Consider the following 26,924-nt stretch of genomic DNA (forward strand, 5'->3'; position numbering starts at 1 on the left):
TTATCGATAGTTAGCCGGTTCATAACTTTTAAACTCTCGCGTTGCACGTTAGGCATTTTAAGGTAAGGTTAATTCCCGTATTCTATTATACAGTTAGCCGGTTGTCGATAGTCAATAGTGATAGAGAATCATGCTACTGCTTACTCCGTCAGTCTCACTGCTCACGTCAGTTAACTAAAACGAAATTGACGGGAATGCAACATTCAACAACATATTTTTGAGTTTGGAGCAAGAAAGACTATATAGTAATGATATTTTGACCATTCTTGGAACAATTACATGAATACCTATTCTTTCAATATAAAAACATATTATTTGTTGGCTACAAGTCCGTAATTCACTGAGATATATGTCGTCCTTGAGCTTGCGAGTGTTGTTATAAGTTGAACAACTAAAGGTGTATTGCTGACGGGGAGATAATGTTTGTCTGTAAAGAGGTATTTTATTGGACTGGATAAACCTTGAGATGATCCTGTTTAATGTGAAGAGCATACAATTGTTAGTACTTATAGTCTGTTTATTACATTTATTAATGTAGTCATGCTCTTGCACGATATGGGCGTTAAATAAATAAGTGAACAAACGCTAATACAACTCTTCTATCATCTGAACATTTTTCGGATGAAAAAAGTAAATTATTGTAAACTTAAGTCGTTTTGAAATTGCTGTTTAAAATTTTTGTTATATCCGCAAAAGGTTCGTTTTGTTCGAACTAATGCATAATTTTCGGTTACTTTTATAAATCTTTATTTCGTCTTTGCACTCATTTTCTTTGGGGTGACAGTCTTTTTGCCGTTATACCGTAGCAGATAGAGTAAGTTATAACATCACTTTAAGTAAGATTTAAGTCTAAGTAAGGTATGGGTATTTGAGTAGCTGATGACACATGTCACACTATTTAAATAATTTTAAAAGTTACAACAGACACGATTGCGGAAGTAAACAGCGTCACTTTTACAACACAGACACCTTCAAAACTACAGAATAAACTACAAACATTTGTATGCCCGACATATTTGACTAGATAAAGATTTATTCCGTCAAACGATTCCGAAAGTTAGACTTGGAATATTTTTGTACCGGATTTATGAAACAAGGTTTACTTGAACGTGACTATATAGTGCTGGGACGAATTTGGTTACGTCATCGCTAAAGGCTTTCGGTTTTTCGTCACCATATTGTTTTTGTAGAAGACTTGTGGTTATGTTTGTTTCTGGAGTAAAGAAATAGAGTAAAGACCAAAGGGTCAAGCCTAATTCGATGACTAAGGAATATTCGATTATGTTTCGCGTGTTTCACAATTGTATTTGCTGCGAAAAATTTTGACCGAAGCATGTTACAAAATACTCACTTCAAAATTCGATAGTAATGCCTACGTTATCTATAACTTGTGATGATCTACCAAGTCTGTCTTTACACTGAAATCAATGTTAAACAAAATTTTTGGGTGTTTCATAACCCATAAACTGAATGTTGGATCAAAAAACAGTAATAGCCGTTTAAAATACTCGTAGTAGACTTAAAAATATTAATGCAAAGATCCAATTATAACAAATAAGTTCCCTTTTTCAAAATAACCCCAAGTTACTTATATTAAGTTGAGTACGTATAACACTCAGCGCCGAGCGAGCGAGCAGTATTATTATATTGAAACAACCGTGCACTCTAAAATAAAGTGCACAAAACATAAATTATTACGACCACGTACTTAACATTTAACCCAGCTGAACTTTAACACTATAATTCCACCTCTTTCATTCCCAAGCCACATTAGTTCAATAATTCACAAAAAACTTAAAGAAAACTTCGCGACAAAATTTACAACGTACCGCCAATGACCGCAGTGTTACGTGACATTGTAACACACGGCCGAGCGTTAAATAAAAACACCCTGTATTGCACTTGAAAAATAAAACAGCCTGTATGCGAAAAATAAAATTTGTTTACGAGGATGTTGCACTGGCAGGAGTTAATAATGTAAAGAGAATGCAGTTTGGCCGGGTAATTCGAGGTTTGCCTACGAATAGTTTTACAAGTTTTGTTCGGCAGGAATTTTAGCCGGGTGGTTTAATATGCAGCGGCCGGGGCTGTATCAAAGGTTAATGCGCTCCCAGGCTCCACGTCAAATGTTTTAGGCGGGAAATAAAGTTAGTCTAAGCGCTAATGGCTGGGTACACTTTTATCATTTATTTAAAGAGCTGTTGGAAATGTTTTTATAAGTATTTAAGTTACTGAACAATATTGTTGAAATTTTGACGCACCGGTTTGTCAAGACATTGCACATGACATTCTAATATTTCTTTATAAGATCTATAATTAACCTGATAATCTTAAAATTGCCTGCTAACAACGACAATGAACATTGAAATAACACGGAAGCACTAAAATAGACGCAAAAAGAAAACAGAGCATAACTTATTCAAAATACTGTTATAACATTATGTATGACTTCATAATATTCCCATCCCTACGTTCAAAACATCGTTACATTGAAAGCGAGCATGTATTACAAGTACATCACTAGTAGCTCACCACCGACATCTCGGCCTACTTACAGAATATATAAAAACGCAAATTCGAACAAAAAACACTTCGTCGCGAGGCAAGTTTGCTGCGGTGGCTTAAACTTACTCCACGGAATTAGTGTTGGACGATCAGCTAAATCCCGGTCCCGGGATTTATAAGTACGGAACTTTTTGTCTGAATTTCGTGATGATTTAAGACTGAGTGTTTTGGAGATGAATGGCTGTGAGGCCGTGTGTGTAGATAACTTACATGCGTAGGTGTTATACAGAGCGGAATACTTTGGATAGTAATGTTGCTTTACTGTTATGGAATAACATTACGTATTATATTTGGAAAGAGTTATTAATAGGCACTTATGTCATAACAAAGTTGCGTGGCGTGAAGACAATATTACATTACTAATTTAATTATTATTTTAGAATCTTACCTGTTTCATAAAAAAATTGATTTGCCTAGATCTCCGATACGTATATTATCGATATAAAGAGTCACACTTCAGATTTTTAAGCAGTATTCTGGTGAAATATGCTTAAAAAAATAGAGGAGTGATTAATTTCTTCAAAAGTCCCGGGATCTCATTCCCATCACTAAAAGAGAATCTTCATTTTTTCAACAGCCGTTGTTGAGGCTAAATAAAGGCCGCAAGTTTTAATGGACGCATGCTATCGGCTAAAACTGAAAGTCATTCGGCTATACGGCTCGGCTATAACATTGCCGTGGCTACGAGCCGGCTATGATAAAGACAATTGTTGTGATACGGTACTTTATCACACAAGTTGGGTGATTATTTTAAATGGCGATGGTTCGAATGGGCGTTAAGTTTTATGTGTATGTGTCAGGTGCAAGGTCTATGTTTATATTACTTTTCACACATGATGCAGAGCGATGGATTATTTATTTTGTATGAATATAGAAGATATTGGTTTGTAGTCAATATTTTTTGCTTTATTTCTAACTTAAACGTGACATGGTGAGACCCCATAGAAGATGAAGTGACAAGTTTGATACCTACAACCCAGAAGAAAACATATAGTCAGAGACCGGCTGCAGCAGAAAGCCCTGGGAGGACTTGCCCAGCAGTGGGACGATATAAGCTTATAATAATAGTAAGATTTTTGACTCTAACGAATTTAGTTAGTTGAACTGTTTTGATCGAATGTATTGCTAAGGTAAGAAAAGAAGTTATTGGGGTTTTGAGAAATCATACTTTAAATAAGTAATCTTCTAATTTTTAATTTTTCTTTACATATTATTAACATCTCATTGTTATTTTAAAAATAAACTTTAATTAGTTACACCATGTTCATTGCATATGTTAATATCTGTATGTGCCACCTACATCTATCTACCCTATGGGCTATGAAATTGCCAGACAAAATACAGTACAAAAAAGTTCATAATAATGTTTATAAAGTTAAGTTTAGTATTACAACGACATAAACAAACCAACATTGGTTATTAAGTACACGTGCACGCGTTAGTGGCATCCGCAGCCGGTTATAACTGGATATCTTGTAATATTCGATTTAAATGCATGCCGCGAGGCGTTCCTGCACCTATGTTTAGTAAACGCTACAGGTAGGTCAATGGAGTTAGCATATGTTCGTACCATGTTACGTTTCACTGCGCCGCTGTCTATATTTGGATGGTTTGGATATAAGTAGAGGGGAAGAAACGGTTTATGGTTTTTTTTGCAGAAACTCTTAAAATCATTCTGAATTTCGAAAATATTATTTTATGTTCATTGTGTGAAGGTTTTCGTGATAAAGTGAATTATAATAAACATAGATTTTTGTGTTGTCCTTGTTATCTGAAAATAGTTTTTTAATGCCTTAAAAACTATTTTCAGACGACTTACGATTGGAAAATGTTTTAAATTTTTGAAGATATTCTGCGTACTGCAGTTAACAAGAAAACTAATAAATAAATTAAGAGTAGGTATATTTTACATATTAATATTGAAGTACCTTATTTTACTCATTGCAAATACTACGTGAAATAAAAAATATTCCAGGTGAAAGGACAACGGAAACTCTGCCTATCCCTTTCATTGAAAATGTGTGTAATAATAAAAATAGCCAAGCTTCATTAAAAATATCTATCTATCTGTATAATGTTTTTCATAGAATAACAAAGTCGATATTTAATTAGCTAGTATCAATTTATCGGAGCCCTGAACTAATTATAGCAATTAGTGTGTATTGGAAATTTATTGAAACACTGTTTATGAAATATTTGTATTATAATTACTTTATTATCATTTTATATAGAGGTCTGTTTATGACAACCTATTTGTGAAAAGCCTTGAGCTTGATTCCTATGTGCATTAAGTGCTTTTAAAAAAATACTTACAAAGTACAATCATGCATATGTGATTATACAAAAATACTTGTTCTGTGTGAGAATCGAACTAATGACTTTCCGATGCAGCACAATCACAGCGCCAAGACCGTCAAACCATGTTCTAGGAAACATGCAAATCAAATGCTTTTTTTCTGCATCCGTCAATGGAAGTAAGGTGTTAGTTCGCTATACTGACCAAGTGCAGAGCTAGCCCCCGGTTTCTGAGTACATTTGACGGTAGTTTATCTATTCAATAGCGTTTCTTTTATATGAGTTTTGACACTATTGAATAGATAAACTACCGCTAATTGTACTTCAGAAACCGGGGGTTAGTCATTTTTAATTTATCTCTTACAGTTTTTTATAGCCTTCATTTTAAAATACTATAGTGCAATGCTGCCTAAGCGCGATAAAAAATTTAAGGTTACGATCATTATTTGTTTACCCGGCTTTAAGATTGAGTTGCAACGGTCATCCTTACTCAAAAAACGGTTAATTTTGTTATGACGAAAGAATGACTTTTTAGCCTTCACATACAAAGATAAAGGAGATCAAAACTATTGATAAGGGATCAAGACAGATCGTTGTATCGTTAATAATGCTAAACTAAAAGATTGCCAATAACCTGGTCCCTGGGCACACTCGATACTTACGAACGTCACATAAAAACTCTATGTATACAAGTTTCCTCTTTGAAGTAAACCCTGTGATACTCCACGCGGAAAATTAATATGGAGTCAATTTTTGTTACTTAGTATTTCGTTTGCAATGTTATTGCTGTTTTTTTGGTGGATTTTGTAGCAGTAACAACTTTCCTATGAAATTTTCTATTTTTGTGACCTATTGCATGCATTTTCAATAAAAAATAGTGAAAATTTAAATTTATTATAGTAGTGACAAAATAGTTTAAAAAAAAATCAAAATAATTTCTTAATATGGAGTAAATTTTTGTTACTTAGTATTTCGTTTGCAATGTTATTGCTGTTTTTGCGTCGATGTTGTAGTTGTAACAATTTTACTATGATTGTTTTCTGACTTTTTGAATGCATTTTCAATCATAAATTAGTGAAATTTTAAATTTATTATAGCAGTGACAAAATATGTAGTAAAAAATAAATCGAGATAATTTCTTAATATGGAGTCAATTTTTGTTACTTAGTATTTCGTTTGCAATGTTATTGCTGTTTTTGCGTGGATTTTGTAGTTGTAACAAAGGAGAATGGGCACTCCTGGGCGGTCGGCGGCCATTAATGAAAGTAGTGTCAAATTAAAGTAATGATAACTAGGAACAACTTTTACTAAGAACGTTTCGCTGCAATCCTTTCAGGAAACAATATATTGACATGTAAATATAAGGGAATTTCATAGAACAAATACAATTATTTCGTGTCTGTAATGCATTTAATGTTGTGTAATAACGTTACATCTTCTTATAACGATTGCAATGCCATCAAAATGAACAATAATCGTAACTCGTATCTATCTATCATATGGTTCACCTAGTTTCAAAGTTGTTCAAGCCGCCTGAATGTTATCTTAGTTGACCACAACCGGGACCGACTTTTTACGCGCCCTCGGAAGCACGGAGAAGCTCAGTTCAAATACCACAATGCGGTCACCCATCTATAGAATGACCGCGCCAACGGTTGCTTAACCAACAGATCGTTTACCGACCAGTGAGCGCAACTGGCTATGAACGCCTCGTTTTTAAGCTGAGCATTCAAGACAGATAAGTCGTCTCAGTGAATATATTATAGAAGAGCAAGATGTTTACTTGTTTAGATATTTATATATTTACATGTTATGATTGTTCGAATATTAATAATGTCTACATTTGTATGCAATAATATAAATAGTACTTTTTATTTAATCTCTGAATATAAGTCAAAAATATGTTTTTATACTATTAAAAGTGCTCAAAAACAAAAATGTATTTTGTGCGTCATATAAGTGCGTCGCGGCAATAAAACTTCTACACGGTAATTATAGGACTAAACTACATAAAAAAAACAAAAAATCAAGTTTGGCTGCGGATCGCCCAGGCTCCATACTATTTTGCCCATTCTCCTTTACTATGATTTTTTTCTGACTTTTTGAATGCATTTTCAATCATAAATTAGTGAAAAATTCAGTTTATTATAGCAGTGACAAAATAGTAAAAAAAACTCAAGATAATTTCTTAATATGGAGTCAATTTTTGTTACTTAGTATTTCGTTTGCAATGTTATTGCTGTTTTTGATGGATTTTATGGCTGTAGTTGTGTTAGTTTTCCTATGACATTTTCCCTTTTTGCTGTCTTTTTTTCACGATGCATTTTCAATCATGATATAGTGAAAATTACGATTTTTTTATAGTGCCAAAGTCGACTGGTGTAAGTTATCTGACGATAAATTAAAACATTCAAAATATTGTGTTAGAACCTTGTATTTCTAGCAGGAATTTTCTTGAAAGAATTTTCAGCAAATCTGAAAATACTTTTATAAAGTACATAAACGGCAAGTACCACTAAACAACCGCTCATAAAACAAACCGCATCAAAGATCCCTCACTACCTTGATAGTTAACCGGGTAAGAGTATTACAAGCTGTAATCACCTCATAAATCTCTTGATTGACATTAACCCACCTGACGAAACACAAACCCTACTTCAAAGTATATTACAATCTCAAAACTCCACAAAATCTTAACATTTCTTGTTCCGACATTTCCCTTAAACTTAACACCAATTATTCATAACCAAACCCATCCACTCTCACGAGCGTTAAATAATTAATAAGTCATGGGGAAGTCGCCAGATTCACGCAAAACTACATACATAAAACGAATCACGTCTCGAGAGGGAAAAACAATCCATCAGTTGTTGGGACCCTCAAACGGTACTCCATACACCACAGAACCTACGTCACATACACACACAAACACACAAAAAAATCATACACACTCACACATCAACAACATTCCCGTTTCATAACGTACACTTAAAAACGCGCCACGCACACATACACACGCTACACGCACACTAACAACGTCTGTGTACAGATGCATCACAATACACAGTCGGAATGCTTATGTGTGTGTGATAAAGCCAGCTGCAAATGCGAGATTTCGCGACGCAATTTCAAATGTTGCACGTTTAAATATTTGTTTTGAAACATCATATTAGATAAAGTTTGTTAGGGGTTATTTATTTATTTATTTATTGTTTTATGTTATTCTATTTCTAGTTGGGAAATTGTGTTGTTTGTTTGTAGAATTTATTCATATAGAAACTGTACGTTCATAGACGTAGGAGTTTTGCCGTTTAGAATCGAACAATAAAGTCGATATTGTAAAGAAAATCCTTTAAACTAAGAGTAACAAACATATTTTATATATGTACATACTTTCGCAAATAATCACAATAAGCAACTGTCGATAAACTAAACCCAGCACTTAATAAAGAAAGCAACTACCATATTTTTAAAACTTTAAAAGCCAAAATGTATTTTACGTAATAAATCGCGTTCGCTGACCATTTCTCACGAAAGTTTTAAAGCTTCTATAAAAATTCAGCACTCGACAAAATCAGTAGCAAAATTTAATACCGTCCCAATGCACTTTACCGGCTGCATCAACACAAAATTCTGTCGCATTACATCCGCAAGCGTGGGGCGGTCCTAAACGCGCCCCTTGCGAGTTCTCTCTTGACCCACATCGGGTTGCAGGGGGAAACTTGCAGATTATCGAATGTGGTGAAAGTTGGACACGGCCTGTAATAACGCTGACCGGATTGCACCAACGGTTTATATACTGCTGGATAAAGGGTGTTTATTTTTCTCTTTTATATCATAGAAGAAAAAAATAAAACACCCTTTAAATTATCTAGCAGTTTTATTGATCCTTAAGGTTTTTCAAACACCCAATGAGCTTTGCAAGGCATTTTCAGGAAAAGCAGGTGACGTCAGACCTTGAATGCCTGATAGTTCTTCCGAGCTGTTTTTGGAGGAGCGTAAAAAAGCCTAACTCGCACTTGACCAGCGAGGTGGACTCAATACTAATCCTTTCTGTCATTCCAGAATGCGTATTTCGTAGTATCAGTTGATAACTAGTGTACGTGGAATTAATTCATCATCAATTAATTCACATTGCTGCTTTGGCATAACGTGTTAATCACTACGATCTAAAAAAGAAAGCAATGTACAGCATAGTGGCTTTTTAACACTGGTCAACTAAGAAACGTGATAACCTTCCTGGAGAGGACCCTGGCCCTGCAGTAGAAAAATAACGTGCAAATGCCGCTAAATGTATCTCAGTAACCGGTTATACCAAATGTTATGGGTTATACCAAAATCTATTTGGTTTTTTTACAAATTCCAGTAGAAAATTATAGCATAAAAATTCTAGTTTTCATACACTTCTCATATTCTCTCACAGAGCATCGTCAATGTTATTGAACCTGTTGACTGATGGTTGACGTGACGTGATCGCGTGGAGAGCTCTCACTGCTCCATGTTACGTGTTACAACTGTCATGTAATATTTGTACACAGCTTTAAGTGCATGCCGAGTTTCGATAGCGATTTTTTTGCCGTACATGCCTGTTATGATGAAGTATTAAAGTATTGATTGGTCTGTGATCATTCTAGGGTTTATTATAGTCACCTTTTGTAATTAATGGTAGTCCACTCTACAACTTTTGTATTGATATATTGCAATCGGTAAATGGTTTAAATTAATATGATGAAATATGATTCAACAACTCACATACGGTCATTTGATTCTAAAAGTAAGCAGAGTTTGTACTATTGTAACCAAATAACTGATAAACATACCTATACGCTTCTAAATACATTCTGATATAGATACATTTACAACCAGGCTCAGAATAGATACTCATGCTCATCACATAAATATTTGCCATAGTTGGGATACGAACCTACTACACGCGGTGCTGGGCTAAACGTGTAGTTTAAATGTATGTATTTTTGTAATAGCTAACGTGACGACAAGAACTATTTCCAATACGAGAGTTACCTTTCAAATCAAAAGAGAAAATATCTATAGCGTACTCTCAGACTTTACTACGAAAAGTCTAGTTACTTCTACCACGAATAAAACCAGGCCCTTTAGTTTCTTTTTACGATCAGAACTAAGGAACGTGTATCCACAGAATAAAATGTATTAAATATGTATGTGTATTGTTTCAGATTCATGTCATGCGCTGGTTTTAAACGCAATGCTATCAGACACAAGTAAGTGAACCTATATTACTCGTAAACTGACGCTACGCAGCCGTATTGTGCGTGGTTTGATCCTAAATCAGGTTTTCTTTCTGTAACCTTATCTATGGATAGTAAGCGTAAATATATATACTCTGTCACATTTCTAAAAGCATTTTAATCAAAGAAAATAGTAAATTTAATTTAATTCATAGTACTTTTACAACAATTGACTATTTTTTGTTGACGTATAACAACAATTAAATCAATATTTGCGTGCAAAGAAGTGCAATTAAAAATTTGACAGAGATAAATATATTTGAAAAGGTGGCTGTATAGATTACCTTGTACAATGGTCGACAGTGTCCGATTATTACCTTACTTCGGATTTTGTTGCTCTTTGTCGTGTTTATTGAAGTTCTGAGTTAACTAAAAAAACAACCAAGCAAACGCTAGATTTTTAAGAAAAAAATACTTAGATAAATACTTCCTAAAACCAAAACTCAGTAGCTCAAAAAACATATTATCACCTAATAAAACTTCGAAGACATCATTGACTCGAGACCTTCTCAGCAACAATTACAAACTTACCTCACATCGTTTAACGGTATCATAATATATTCAGCAACCAGCCATCTGTCCTCTGGGAGGGATCTACTTATACTTGCAAGAACCGATTAACGAACAACTTGGGCTACAAAACATGAATTAACCAGTTAACTTGACCCCTCGATTAGATTTCATAATTTTATTGCTAAGTGGATAAGTTGGGATATTGTTGGTTATTTTTTAAAGACATGTAATATTACTTTTGTTGTTTGGTTTTTAAGGAAAGTCTGTATTATTTCCTTTTATATTTATCAGGTAAAACTGAGGTAGATACTTAAATTTATGATTTTTTATTATACTTAGATCCAGCTGTTAGTCGGTAACCTAGAGTTCTAATTTAGTCATTAATTTAACCGCCACTTTGTGCTCTTTTCAAATAATACGATCAAAATGTTATAATTTCTATTTCATACTATTGATTGCTATGTACGTTTGTATGTAGCAAATATTACTGTGTGACACTTTTAACGTTTACATAATATACCATGCAATAGAATCAGATATAGAATTAACTAAATAGTCAGTTCCAAAAAAGACTCTAGAGAACTTTTACTCCGACATGGAATAAAAAAGTAAGAATTAGGTACTATTCCTTTACAACGTACCGTCTACATCCTTTGAGCACAAAAAACAGCAATTTTCGTTAGTTTCTAAGCTCGAAAAGCCTCTAAAATAGTACTAAAACATCTTCAGGAAGTCATAGAAATACTCTCTATTCTGTCCGGAACCCTATAATGCCTGAACAGGGAAAACTCCGGCCGTAAAACCTTGCAGAATACACACGGGTATATGGAAAATATGAATATTGCCTACAAATATTGTAAGGAAAGGAATTTAATATATTCCACGGAGATAATAAGCATTGACTGGGAACAATAATTTTATTGGTTGTGTTATATATAAGCTTATGAATAGACAATTGTTATTGATTAGAAAATTCTTATCACATGAACAAAATTAAACAATGATATGTTGCTTTGGGGAAAAGTCGGCTAAATTAAAGCGATACGTGCATCGGAATATTTAAGAAAAACTGTTGTAATCGGCTTCATCTGCGAGGGCAAAGATTTCAAAGGCAAAGCGTATGTTACGTGTTATTTCAGTCTGTAAACTGTCTGTGGGTCATCTTTCATCAAAATCTGTTCTCTATATTTTTTCAAAAAGTAACAAGTACATATCGTGACGATCTTTCACGTACGTATAATTGTAAGTATTATAGGATTTTCACTTCTACTTGTGCGGCGCGAAATAAATGTATAAAGAATATGAAATCCGTCTGAAACTTGCAGTTTTGAAAACTGTCGTTTACACTTAAAAAAATAAAAAAGTATGGATAGAAACAACGCAATGATTAATGTTACAAATAAACTAAGCCGGGTAACGAACTTTCAACTTTAAAGTCGTTATATTTAATCAGGCGCCATTTTGTGGGGATCTATCGTAAGACAATGGGGTCATCATTCAACTTCTAACTACAACGATTTTAAAACGATTCTTGAAGCCTTCAAGAATTAGTGCTTATTGTAAATTTAACAAAACTAGAAAGGAGATAAAACTAATTTTAAGAAACCATTTGGTATGATCCAAGTGCTAGTTACAATGATATTTAAAACAATTTTATTCATAAATGTTTTATTATATAATGCTCTTTAACATGCACCTTTCAATGGATAAAAAAGTGCGAGGTCAATATGTCTACCTTAATTGTTTGAAGTTTGAGATGGAAGCAAGGAAAGAGAAACAATCATAATAATATGCTCAAAAGAGTTTAATCTCGCATGTGTCGTTCAACGAGCTTTCAATCTTTACCTTTCAAATACCATTACGAAATTATGAATAACAATAAAATTATAACCTCAAAATAAACTGAGCGGGGACTTCATTCAATTTTTACGCGCGAAATTCTCAAATACCTTCCCTTAGAAAATCAAACAAAATATTTTAAACATATTTCCTTTGAATTCCTTTTAAATATTGCCTTAAAGACATTTTTATATGCACGACAAACACCTAATGAGTTTGTACATTCACGGATGATCGCGCGCGAAGCGGGGGCAAGATGGCTGTCGAATAAAATGGCGCATTTGATTGCAAGCTGTTTGCTGTCAACGTTTGTAGGCAGTTTTGTTGAAGGACTTGTCTGTGTTATGATTTTGTGATACGTTTTGAAATGTTTAGTTTTGTCGCATATAACTTCTTAGGTGTCAAACTTAACTTTGCATATAAAATTCGGTGAAGAAGGAACTAGGCTCTATTCCTTGTTTTTGGTAGTATAAGATTTTACTCTCCTTCAAAGATTGTTAAAACAGTTCGTGTATGACAGATTTCCTCATAGTTATTTTATTCTACCATTTAGTGAGTGATTATAAATTCTCAACTGCCTCTGTGGCGCGGTCGGAAGTATATGCGACTGCGGTGCGAGAGGTCTCGGGTTCGAATCCTGGGTCGGGCCAAAAAGTGTTTTCTGAGATTTTCTGTTAAGAATTTCTTAGAGACTGCCCGGAGTTAGGAAGTTGAGGTCGAAGACCTCCGTGCCTCGGAGAGCACGTAAAGCCGTCGGTCCTGCGCCTGACCTCTCACTGGTCGTGTCGGTTATCCGTCCCACCAAACTATGAGAGTGATGGAATAGAGAGTGTACCTGTGTATTGTGCACACACTTGGACACTATGAACAAAGTCCTGCACAGATGGCCAGTTTCAATGAAACTGACCGCCGTAGCCGTATATCGGCTAGGAGGACATTATTATTATAAATTCTCACTTAATTTAGATACTGTAGAATGGGGTTACTTTAGGAAAATTTGGGGTGAATTTGCTTATAGAAATAAGTAAATTGTTCGCATAAATAGCTAGCGACGAGATCGGTTTTCTGGTTCTTGGTACTAAATATCGTTATGAATATAATTATAGCATTTCAAATAGAGTGCTGACCTTTAACATGCCTATTTTTTTCCATTTTAAAGTAACCCCTGTATTCAAAAGTAACCCCGTTCTACCGTAATAGGTCTTTGAGAATTTAATACCATTTAGTAACTGCTAAACTTTGTATCAATTGACTACTTCTTGTGTTTGCTTAGTACTTGCTACTCAAAGTACAGTTGCGATATATCCAATACGAGTGGTCACCCATCCAAATGAAACACATACCAAAGGTAGCAACCTCATTAATCATTTACAGCAACAGATAATGATTGCAATTACAACGCATTAAAATATGAAATTCAATATTTCAAAATAAAAGTGGAAAATGAAAACCATTTTCAGCATTTCGTCAATAATAGTGATGTCTGAATTGACGAATGAACGCTAGATGCTGTGTCGATAAATGTCGGAATTGACAAGTGGCGTTATACTTAATAACGGTATGAATTCGCTCGCAGGTTTTATTCAATGATACGTTTCATGTAACTATTCATATTCGTTCTGTTTGAAATCAGACTTGTTTTGGGAAAACTTGTTTTACTCACTAATGCCCGGTTTCTAAGTACATTTAGCGGCAGTTTATCTATTCATTAATGTTTTATTATATGAGTTTTAACGCTATTGTATAAATAAACTACCGTTAAATGTCTCTCAGAAACCGGGCATCAGTGGTGTTAGCATTTATAATTCAATTAAACTAACAATTTTCTGTCATCCGTGGAAAGTTTAGTTAAGCTTAGATGAACCTATTATGTGACACCAACTAACCAGTTGATGGTGTTAATCTACTCAAATGATACTTAAATATATGTTCTTGATATTTACTGTCAAAATGATTGACGTCTTGTTAATGTTAGAGTCTACGGAATCAAAAAAGGTAGGCCATAGTATATTTTTAAGCAGCTAAGCCTAGTGTTCCCGAGGCCTATAGGCTTTTAGGCTTTTTTTTAAGACTAGCCTATGCATGTGGGGCTACAGCGGGATAAAAGCCTAAAAAGTCTTTTAGGCCTTTAGGCTAGGCCTTTTTCATAGCCTTTTTTTGTCCACCCGATGACTATAGGCTTTTAGCCTTTTTATAGGCTAGGCGCATATTAAAAAGGCTTGAAAGGCCTTAAACCTATATAGATTTTTCGTCCTTTAGGCTAGGTCTATTTTATTTATTATTCGAGTATAAAGTATAATAATCGTAAACTTAATGTTACGATTTAAAACCGCCCTTATGTCGGGGGCATAAGCGTTTACTTTGAGTGTCTGAGTATTAAGCGTACACAAAAAACACAAACAACCAAAAATATAAGGTCTTCAATGTGCTTGTCATCGTGGCTAAATTTTTTTGGAAATAATGTGTAACAAGTAGATACTTATTATTTCCAATTTCATTTTTCATTTCAGTTTTAATTTAATTTGAAAATAAATACAATACAAAAATACTTGTTTAATTCATACTAAGCCATAACCTGAACAATACCTATAGCCTTATAATAAGCCTACTACTCGAAAAATACTTCAGTCGGAAATAAAGCCTAAAAGGCTATTTAGGCTTTTTTAAACCTATAGGCTTTTTAATATGAGTAGTCTTTTAAACACCTAGTAGGCTTTTTAAAATGAGTGGCCTTTTAAAAGCCTAGTAGTCTATCATGGCCATAAAAAAGGACTAATAGGCTTAATTTTAGGCCTAAAGGCCTATAGGCCTCGGGAACACTAGCTAAGCCCAAACAAAGAGCTTAGGGCAGTTGGAACAATGTTAACACTAGGTTAACCATTTATCATGCAAAACAAAGACAGATAACGATACACTCTTACAACAATCTTACAGAAACGAAAAGCAAAAACGAACTACAACACATCAAGTAAATCAGTATGATTGCACCGCGAAGCGTTGAGGCGCAGTCAATTTATAGCGAACCTCCGCCTTAAGTGTTAGTACCAACGACTTTACGACAACACTTTATTGCCAATGAAATGGGAGTTTAATTTAAAATTTTAACACCCCTCATTTATGGGTCTACTATCGGACAGGTAATAGAAATATTATCGAGAAAGCGCAGCTGTGTAACGTGTGGCTTTTATATTGTTTTATAAGGTTGATGGTTAAGATTGAAGCAACAATCTCGGGTTTTTATTATGAGGTTAGTCGTATAAGTAGGCTATTTGATTGAAGCACGGTTAGGTAGTGTTATTCAAGAAATAATGTTGTATAAAGTTCAATTATAATTAAGGATCTTACACCTGTTTTCAAGTTGACCAATTCCATAAAATCTGCAGGTAAAATAGTGACATCAAGTTACTTTTTTGTTAATCTCTATGTGTCCCGCTGTTGAAACGAGTCTTCCCCGTTTTAGTCCTAAAGTTCTCTTTCTAATGCCTTATTTCATGATGACTTTGTATATTTATTTTCATTTGTTATTTTGATTTTAACAAAACACTTTTATGTATTTACGTTCTCTATCATAAAAATCACACACACACACACACACACACACACACTCTAAATAGAGTGTGTTTCACAAAATTCTATTAGTAGACTTTATAACAACTAAAAAGACTTAAGCGCCAAGTGAATTCTAAACAAAAATGCTTCAACTTCAGTGTCCGTTCATTTATCTGTTAGCTCAGTCTGAAAACGAAACTAAATGAATTTTGTCGCACAAAAGCTTTTGCAATGAACTTTAAAGTGTATTGTTGTGACGTCATAATGGCAGTAAGCCCGTCGCGTTATTGCAGTAACACTACAAACTACAGATATACAGGGTGGGATTATTATGTTTTTATTGTGTTTTAGTTCAAAAGCAGGTAAAGGTGTTTGGGGAAGTTAGTAAATAGAGACATTCGTTAATTAGGAAGGCGAAATTCTACATTCAGTATTATATTTTTGTTTTCATATAGTACTAATTTACTAATACTAATTTGACCTATTGCTGTTTTACTCCTGTCTCTTAAAATGAGGGAGGGCTATACCTTCACGCTGTGTAGTGTGATTTTTACATTCCCTATATACTGTTTAAAACTCACTGGCTTGATTTCACTGATGTATACGTAAACAGGTAGTTTCGACTCGGTTGAATGGTCCTCCGCGATACAAAGTTATTTGACATTTAAAAGAAAAGAAAAAGTTGTATAAAGGTTAGTACACATAATATAACAACAAATCTCAAGTAGATTACTCTAAGCGAAAAGGCTATCGTATAGTATACGTATCTATCGGCTAAGAGGCTATACTTCAGAGGCTATTGTTGGTGATTTCCCGTTCATTGTAGCCGCCCACTTGATTTTGAGACGCCCTTCATGGAGCCAAAGGTATCTATTGTGTTCGACATGTCAGTTAGCAACTGAAGCTTTTTCAAACTTGTATCTTCATGTTTTTGTGTGATACTGAAATGTCATGGGTCCTAGGACTTAATTTAGGTATTCATTTATAACCGACTTTGAAAAGAAAGAGGCTATCGATTATTTTTGTATGTTTATTATGTAACTTCTCCGTCATGTGTGGCAAGATTTTTTATTTTAGAGAAGAGTCTGCAATAAGAGATAATTTTGCGTGGCAAGATACAATCACAAATATGAATGGCACGGAATACAACCTGTCGTTAGTGTAACAGGTATTCCAACCTACTACCCGCAGTGAAAGCGACATTGTAAAACTGCAACATGAACCTTATCTAATACGTTTTTGAGATTTTGCTAATAATTTTATACTCAAATAGATTTGCTACATGAAAAAATGTGCATTGCTAAAAATCTTTCCGCCTGTTTGACATGCTTTTAATGGCTTTGCGGATTGATTTGATTTAAATTAATTTAGATCGGACGATGATAGGCTAGCGGATGATTTAAACCATTTGTAAACCAAATCAATTGGAATTTGTTTATACATAGTACATACATATATAGTTAACGGTACCAGTATAATACAGCAACAAAATTACCTAACAGATTTACCTAGTAAGCTATAGTTTATACCATTATCCCACGCGAGTACACACGAGCGAACACTATATACTTACCTCCCGGGATTACCCGGGTGTTCGTTATAAAATTAGCACTGTTTATACCCGGAATTCTTCGAATAGCTGCACGTTAACAGAATTATTTAATTATCAACGGGTAATGTTGTTAACGACGCCATGACAGTATCAGTGCAGTGGAAGTTTCTATTCGGAACTGATATTTGGGTGTTCCAGTGATAGTTATTTTGGGTGTACTTTTGACTCGTAAATTACGTGATTATACAGGTATTTGCTACACAAATGATATTGTATTGATTTCAGAAGTAAAAAAATTAAGATAAACAGTCATGATCGGTAATTTGAGTCCCATATGCCAATGATGGTCTAAGATATTAATGGTAGATTTTTCGATTTTAAGAGAAGAGTACATTGAAATTAATTCCACTGTGCGACAACCGACACATCTTCAGACATGACTGGTACAATTGAGTAATCTAATACTTCAAATACCTTTTAAATAACCTGCAGCCAAGAGCCTGTTTGTAACTGCATACATACACTAAACCACTGACGAAATAACGTTAGGTATAAACAGCTTGCAAAATTTGGACACAAACTACCAAATAAATGTAATAAACAAAATATTGGAAAACTCGTAAACCGATATGTTTATTAAATTGTCAGTTAGAAATCAAAGTTTCTATTACTGTGTGGGTGTGCAAGTAGGTGTTTTGAAATGAGGTTATAATGGACCTTGCAGATTAGCGACCATCCGGGTATATTGGACTAATAAGGGGGACACTGTCTGGAAAATTAACAGAGCCACGCATTTCTGCTTGTTAAAATAATAAATGGAAAAAACTAGGTAGGCTTAAGCACTGTGTTGTGTGTGGCATCTCTATTGCTGAAGAATATTTCCATCTGATCTGAAGCATTGGAATTAAGGGTTTATTTATCTTTACTATAGAAGAACATACCTACTTTTTTTTGACATTGAAATGAAATCTGTTCGTATTAGAAATATCAACAATGATATATCTTTTTTTGGGCTAAGTTGATCAAATTAATCTTGCCAATTGCCAACATAACATAACCCGGTCATAACCCAAATCCGGATATAATAAAATCCTGGTAAAAAATATCCGGGTAAACAATATAAACACTCCTTAATTCCACCTGTTTTACTCCTACGCTATGACATCTGGCTCATCTATTTATAGGCTTCAATCACAGTAAGAGACAAACCTATTAAGTTACCTGTAGTCGCTGTATTTTGGGACGTTCAAAACAATATCCGTTACGTAAAGGAAAGGTCTTGGGGCTAAGATTGCTTGTTTATTAGTTGAGCTTCTGAGAATGTGATGCGACTGTCGTGTTGGTAGTATGTTCCTGTCATTACTAGTAGTTTACGGGTACCTTCCTAACTATGATATACTTATGCAGACTGTAAAAAGCTGCATGACAAAAAATATGGCTTATTTTCGTGAAACGAGTCTCTCGCTAACTCTTCAAAATGACAGATTTATCATAAACTAGCTGACCCGCGCAACTTCGCTTGCGTCGCATAAGAGAGAATGGGTCAGAATTTTCCATGTTTTTGTAACACTTTTTACTGTTACCTACTCTGCTCCTATTGGTCGTAGCGTGATGATATAAAATATGCTTTTTTTTCACTAAAAATATTCTCAAAATTATTTATATCTCTTAGTATAACTAAGTCGCGCTAAGGCATATCCGCCATTAAAACAGTTGCCATGGCAACGGAATTTTGTTAATTCAATGTCATTATAATATTGATTTTTCGCGACTTCGTTGAATTTTCTGAATTTTCCCGGGAAATGCGTCATTTTTCCGGGGTAAAAAGTAGCCTATGTCCTTTCTCGGGTATCAAAATATCTCCATACCAAATTTCATGCAAATTGGTTCAGTAGTTTAGACGTGATTGAGTAGCAGACAGACAGACAGAGTTACTTTCGCATTTATAATATTAGTATGGATAATGTTTAATTAAGTTTCGTCAATAAAACTAATAGAATTGCAACAATTTATTAATCTCAAAACTATTTTACAGTAGCTGTTTAGTTATTGGTGATGCAGCAAGATTTTCATTTTTATTTTACAAAAAGAAAATAACATTGAATATGTGAAATTGTATACATATTTTTTACTTTTGGAAAAAGAAAACAGGTTTAAACTTCTTTTAAGGTTAATCTTATAATTACGTACTATTACAAAATATATGATGTAAATATAATAGTACCACATAGGTACACAAAACTTTTATCCTTTATTTTTAAAGCCCTTCATATCAGAACACAATGATCGTTTCTACCGTTTAAAAACTAAGCAGCTATTACATTCTACAGGTAAGGAAACAGTCTAGTTTCCTTCCCGCGCAACATTTTTTCTCATTCCGCTAAATTTTCCCCGAGGACGCTAAAATATCCATGGGCCATAACGAGTGGAGGCCGAACGTCGCCGGGGGGAGCCACTGTGCAAATATACATGAGCTACCCGGTTAAGGGTAGTTTCTGATATTGTAAAGGTTGCTATCAAAGAATTAGTTAACTTCAGATTATTAGGCAGTGGAAAATAATGAAAATATGTAGTATTTATCGAACTAATTTTGGGTTAAGATAAGCTTATATCAGTTGTTACAATTATTTATTATGCTACTACCTCGGAAATGGATTTTGTTATTTTTTTTTATTTTTTTTTACACCTCCCTCGCAAATATTAGTTATGACACGTAGAATCTTAAGAAATATACAGATAAATTTAACCCATTAATGTCCCACTGCTGGGCAAGGGTCTCCTCCCGTAATGAGGGAGGGGTTAGGCCTTGAGTCCACCACGCTGGCCAAGTGCGGGTTGGGGACTTTGCATGCCCTCAATAAATGTTTTAAACAAATTTTAGGCATGCAAGGTTTCCTCACGATGTTTTCCTTCACCGTTGGAGCATGTGATAATTATTTCTAATACACACATAACTTCGAAAAGTCATTGGTGTGTTGCCTCGGGTTCGAACCTGCGACCACTTGCGTGGGAGGTGTCAACTTATACCACTCGGCTATCACTGCTGTTTTTTATCACTGCTGTTTTTCATATGGACTGTTTGTCGAAATACAAACAGGTGACTGTTTATACATCATGTACTAAATATTATTCCTCCCTAGAAATAAACCCACGTCTGTAACTACAATACTGTAACAGCTGTTTACCAATTTAACTATTGCGCAAAAATAGGTGTGTCGTGTTTCAAGAATTTGAAAAATAATCTTTTGCAAAACTTGTTTGGTGAACGATGTGATATTTGTATGTATGTAGAAGCTTGTATTGCAGGCTGCGCTACAGCACCTGCGTGAAATCGACAACTGTTAGGTGAGAGGTGTACTGAGAAGTTATTCAGTAGAATTATATATTTGACGTCTAAAACGTGTTATATTTCTTATTAACGTGTGACTTAAGTAGTGTAGTTACACTTTTTCACATCTTAAACAAATATTTTTAAATCAATTGAAACAATTGAAAAATTTAATTTATTTTGGGAGAGTGGCTACCTAGCTGGCTAGGTGTGGGTTGAGTATTTTGTAACCTTCAATAACTGATCTAAGGAAGTCTCAGGCATGCAAGGTTGCATCACGATGTATTCTTCACCGTTGGAGCAAATGATAATCATATCTAATACACAGATAAGTTCGAAAAGTCATTGGGGTGTTGTCTCGGGTAAGAACCCTCGACCACTTGCGTGGGAGGCGCCGCTTAAACCACTCGGCTATCACTGCTTTTAAGATACTTATATAGTATGATACAACTAAATGTCGTATTTACCTTTTACGCAGTACTAAACATAAATACACGAAGACACCTTATTTTCTCAACGATGCCATATACTCACAAACACCATCAAAATCCCCCATGAGACAGTATCCCATAAGACATACTATGTGTAATGTCATGGGGGCGCGTACCATGTCATTTTTATATTCAAATACCGGCTCCCATAAATTTTGTGGAGAATATATTTTTTGTGCTGGCAACATTGAGCGTTCGTTGAATTTGATGGGAGTAAGATAATTTGGTGTAATACGATGGGAGTTTTTATAGTATTTTATTTTCTTTTTTATTTAAGTTGATTCGGTTTGACAGGTAATGTGTAAGGAGTGTGAGGTTCTGAGTACTATTCCTGGGTAGTGTAAGCGGATTTAAGGCGTGCTGGAACGCTATTTTCTGGGATGGTCACTTTATTTACACATCTTGTCTTTGTCTGTCGTTTACAAGTACCTCATCTCTGATTGTTTTGAAGGATAATATCGTTATAAAACATGTAACGATATTGCATATTAATATTCATTATTTTCTAGACATTAAAACGTCCGTTTAACGTTGACTGAAAGTCAACCTTAAACATAACCTAGACTTAAACCATATTTCCGAGACTAGATTGATAATAATTATCATCACCATCATTAGCCTGTATTCATTTATTGCAGATGATTAAGATTCATATCTTACTGTATTATTAAGAAATCGATAATACCAAACATAAATTAAAAAAAACCGTCGTAACAAAATAAACATTTTCCAAAAAGACCATAATTCAGAATAGTCGTTCACCTCAAACATGAACGTATAAACTAGAAGTGTCACAAGTCGATGTGTGCCTCCGCCGCGGGGCTCGGACGTGCGGATATTGCCGGCTCTTAAATTATACACACACGTACAGACAGATGCTTGTAGAATATAACACCTTCACAATGTGAACGTTCTAGATGGTTCTATAGATGGTGGAAAGATCTCGATAGAAAAGTTTGAGAACTTTTTTTATTAGATTACTATTTGTAAAGATAAGTGAAGCTGCTGACCACATTAGCCCTAAAACCGAATGAAAGGTTTTAAATACTATGATATTTGAAAGGTACATTTAGCTTAGCTTAGCTCCTTTTATTAATCTTGTACGTATCTTCAATTACATATTGAAGGCAGGGATAGCAAAGAGGAAGATAAGATATACGGATATGTCTGAATGACTTTATGTGATAGTAACCAGTTGTAAATTTGATGAATTGCTTCAAGGTAGTGCATAAATATTTATTAGGCCTATAATGCTTAACGAAATTTTCAGACACACACAATTGTAATAAATAACACATAACGAAATGAACACGTGCATAAATTTCAGACACACACACACACACACACAAAACACAGACGCACTTAATCTTGTGCGTAACGCACGCTAACCGATCGTTAAGTTCATTTAATCGTTCCCTTTTTATCGTTATTTACCTTTCCACGGGTCAACGGGATCTTCGTGATCATAGTACATTCACAAGCATAAATATGTATAAACAAATTAAAATGTAGCAGTCCACCACGCAAACTTAAAATTGGTTGGAGACTTAGGACCTCCTTAACCCCTGGTTTCTGAGGTACATTTAGCAGTAGTTTATCTTTTCAATCACTCATAAAAAAAAAATATTTGAATAGATAAACTACCGCTAAATGTGCCTCAGAAACCGGGCACAAGACATTTTAAGAAAATCTTAGGTACATTCACCGTTTAACAGTAATAAATATAGGTATTTATAATCCACTCGTAACTATGGAAATTCTATAGTGCATTTTGTACCTTCGATCTATTAGAGGACCAATGTTTATAAAACTCGGTTATCACTAATGAATTAGTTAACATTTCAAATTAAACATAATTTATGAAAATATTAATATTATAACAACCTCTTTCGTTTCACCGATAAATACAAATGTATCGTCATGACAGTGAACACATATTTTGGCTCGTAACTGTATTGCAGGGCTAAAGTAATTAGTGATGTACATAGTGATTTACAGATACCGTTATTGGGTAGTTTTAGCTGACCAATGGGAGTTGGGGATACGCTTTTAGAAGAAAGTAATGATACTTCTGTAGGTTTTAGTTAACAGGAGCATTTTCTTGAGGTTTAAGACCGACGAAGATTAGAAATATTTGTTTAGCAGAGTAAAAGGTCGGTGTTATAACGACTGACTGACTCCGTGGCGCAATGGTTTAGGTCGCCAAGCCGCTACCGTTGCGTTGTCAGTTCGATTCCCAGTCGGAACAATTATTTGAAGTGCTATACTACTCGGACATCACTAATGAATTAGTTCATACTTTCAAATTAAACCTAATTTATGAAAATATTAATGTTATTGTTGCTCTTATTTACCTATGATAACAACTTATTTCGTTTCAAAGATAAACACAAATGTATCATTATGACAGTGAACACGTATTTTGGCTTGTAACTGTACTGCAGGGCTAAAGTAATTAGTGATGTACATAGTGATTTACAGATACCGTTATTGGGTAGTTTTAGCTGACCAATGGGAGTTGGGGATACGCTTTTAGAAGAAAGTAATGATACTTCTGTAGGTTTTACTTAACAGGACCATTTTCTTAAGGTTTAAGAACGAGGAAGAATAGAAATATTTGTTTAACAGAGTGAAAGTTCAGTGTTATAACAACGGACTGACTCCGTGGCGCAATGGTTTAGGTCGCCAAGTCGCTGCCATTGCGTCGGGAGATCGTGGGTTCGACTCGCACATGGAAAAGTTATTTGTGCGATCCACAAATAATTGTTTCGTGTCTGGTTGTACTGTTTGTTGTGTGTATGTTTGTAAAAGTCTCCGCGACACAAGAGCAGTTCTTAGTGCGGGAGTTATCTTAAAAAAATAGAAAATAAAATAAAACAACACCGGTGATGTAGACTGGTGTCTTAAGCCTGATGTTTTGGTTCAAACATTCTAAAAAAACGATTGTATTGTCACAAATATATTTGGATTTGTTACTGAAGTAATCAAATCAATTATTTTTTGCCATTTTGTGTGACATTTTCACTCGAAACGACTTCGGATTTGTTGCTAAAGAAATCGAATTCTCTGTTGCTATTTTGTCCACTCAAAACGACCAGTGCAACAACAATGACCTAGTTAGTTACCATTAGATTAATATCTTAACAATCGCGCTACACGTGTCACCTATTTCGGTTCTCATGACATTTCCTATTCCTCACGGCATCAGTGTATATCTAAAACTATTAAATTGTAACTAACCTTTATACAACAAAGGTCAGATGCTAAACAGTTTCTTGGGTTTATTCGTACTTCTCTATAATGTAAATATTCATTAAAATTGAGGGAGATGCTGTAGATAAGGTCATGGGACACTGGGAAGTGAAGGTTCAATATTTGATATCCATTATAAAATAAACTAATATGCTGGTAAAAGGATAGTGTTGTTTCTTAAATATGATTTTGTTTATATAGGAAATATAGGCAAAGGTACTAGATATAGGCAAATCCTGTTGCATAAAACATGCTTCAGTATGTTCTTAATTTCTATTAAAATTACGAAAAAAAAAATGACTCAGGCCTGAGGAGTTTAACTTTAAATTGTATGTTCCTAAAAGTAGTTCCCATGACACCCGTTAGCGGCCCTTGTCAGGTTTTTGTACCAAATTCATCGATAGCTTGAAAGTCAATAGTTCGGAATCGCGCTACAGAAATGACATATCTTTCTATCAAATCAATTTTCTCCGTTTCCATACATCTTCTACACGTGATGGTTTTACCTGTTCTATTCTCACATTATTTACTCCTAAGTTACCCCATAAAGTGGCGTGTAATCTACTTAGTATGCACAGTTGACTAGGCGACAAGTCAACTTGAAACACCGACTACCACACACGCTGGCCGACTAATTTATTACTGGACTTGGCGCGTGCACCGCCGCGCCCGTTCTTACATTAGATTTCATTACTCTTAAATGATGGGATGCATGTTCTAGAAATGAATAGGGATTTATTGACCACGGTTTTTACTGAGAACTGGAGACACTTGCTGGTTAGTGAACGATCAGTGGGATAAGCAACCCTAGTGCGGACAGTCTATTGATGCGTGACCGCTTGGTGGTATTTTAGTTAAACGTCTCCGTAGGAGTCAAGTAAAGAGATGGTCCCGGTCGTTGCCATTTAAGCCATTTAAGATTATCACGACAGGTAACAGTCGTTAAGTTATGTAATATGCCTTCGGAACAACTTTCTCTATTGATCACCAAGGACAAGATAAATAAGAAAAACTGTGCAGAATATGTGTCTGAAGATTTTACTTAGGTTATTTAGAATTTTACAGCATTAGGTGTTCTTAAACCAAAAACAGAAGATTTGATTAATATGAAGAAGAGATTTCTAGCTACGCTTTCTTTTTTCACCAGCTGCACCGACCCCAGTGAAATTTTAAATAGTTAAATACACCCGAAAAAGGACCACTTAGCTTCCAAAAACAATTCATAACTTAAATAATTGTTCTAGTAGCTACTACATAGTTTACATATAACTAAGTATATAAGCCCAACATTATATAGCAGCAGTATTTAGCTAATAGATCAGCTAGTGACACTAGCCTCGCGTCACTGGTTGCACAGATGATTTGATGGTCAGCCGCGTGGAAGCACCCTCGACCCTTGCGTTACCTGATCATTGAGTGGCACATTATTACCCAATTTTTGTGAAGGGCTTGTGGGAAAATAAGTGATATTTTTATGACATTATTTTGAATTTTTTGTGGTATTTTGGAGAAAGCAAAGCTCATGTCATTGTTTTGTAAAAAATATAGAGTAATGTTTAATACGCTAGTGGAGCTTGGCCATTGAGCTTTTGATTGACAGTAATAACATTAAAAAAACAAATGGTAATTGTGAAAAAAATATGTTTAATAACAGACTAACGGGAAATAGTTTTACAACCGCAAATAGTTTTACTTGATGAAGCAATTTTGTATACGCAGTGTTTTTTGTGTGTTTTTCTGGATTGAATTTTTGTAATTAGTACATTCAAGCTATGAATTACAATTTAAACCTTCAAGTAATAACGTACGTCAGTGCACTGAGTATCCATAATTCAAAGCGCGTACTTGCTACAGATTCTATAAAAGGTAATTATGTTGGCGTGTTCAAAATATACATAATAAAATATAAACTGTTGTCTAACAAACACCAAACTATGACAAGTAAATAGGTCTGGCAACTTATAAAAAGCGTTATTAATTATATTTCCCTAGTTCCTTCCACTCGCTATCATAATTCGTGACAAATGAGAAGTTATGGACGTCTCAGGAAATAACATCGTTACGTAATATTATATAATTTACACTCTTTATTATATTGTTAGAGATTTTATTAGACAAACTATTAATATTATTAGTGTTGTAATAAAAAATGGGATGTTATCTGATCTTTCTGACTTTGTAAACATATAATTCATGAACTTAAAGACAAGTCTACACCTACCACTAAGAAAGGTATATCATTTTACTCAAGTGCTTAATATTTGCAAGTCAGC

The 26,924-nt window shown here is 34.5% G+C and overlaps 1 protein-coding gene across 10 annotated transcripts in view; it reads left to right on the top strand.

Annotated features, from left to right (window-relative positions):
- mmd (disintegrin and metalloproteinase domain-containing protein mind-meld) overlaps positions 1–26,924 on the top strand; it is a 476,847-nt gene that overhangs the window by 70,036 nt on the left and 379,887 nt on the right. For all 10 annotated transcript variants that reach the window (XM_076112972.1, XM_076136870.1, XM_076112975.1 and 7 more), the window contains exon 3: positions 10,056–10,100. In XM_076112972.1, the coding sequence (XP_075969087.1) occupies positions 10,056–10,100 (45 nt within the window). The remainder of the gene's footprint in view (positions 1–10,055; positions 10,101–26,924) is intronic.

This window comes from Anticarsia gemmatalis, chromosome 4, assembly GCF_050436995.1.
Source record: "Anticarsia gemmatalis isolate Benzon Research Colony breed Stoneville strain chromosome 4, ilAntGemm2 primary, whole genome shotgun sequence".
NCBI lineage: Eukaryota > Metazoa > Arthropoda > Insecta > Lepidoptera > Erebidae > Anticarsia > Anticarsia gemmatalis.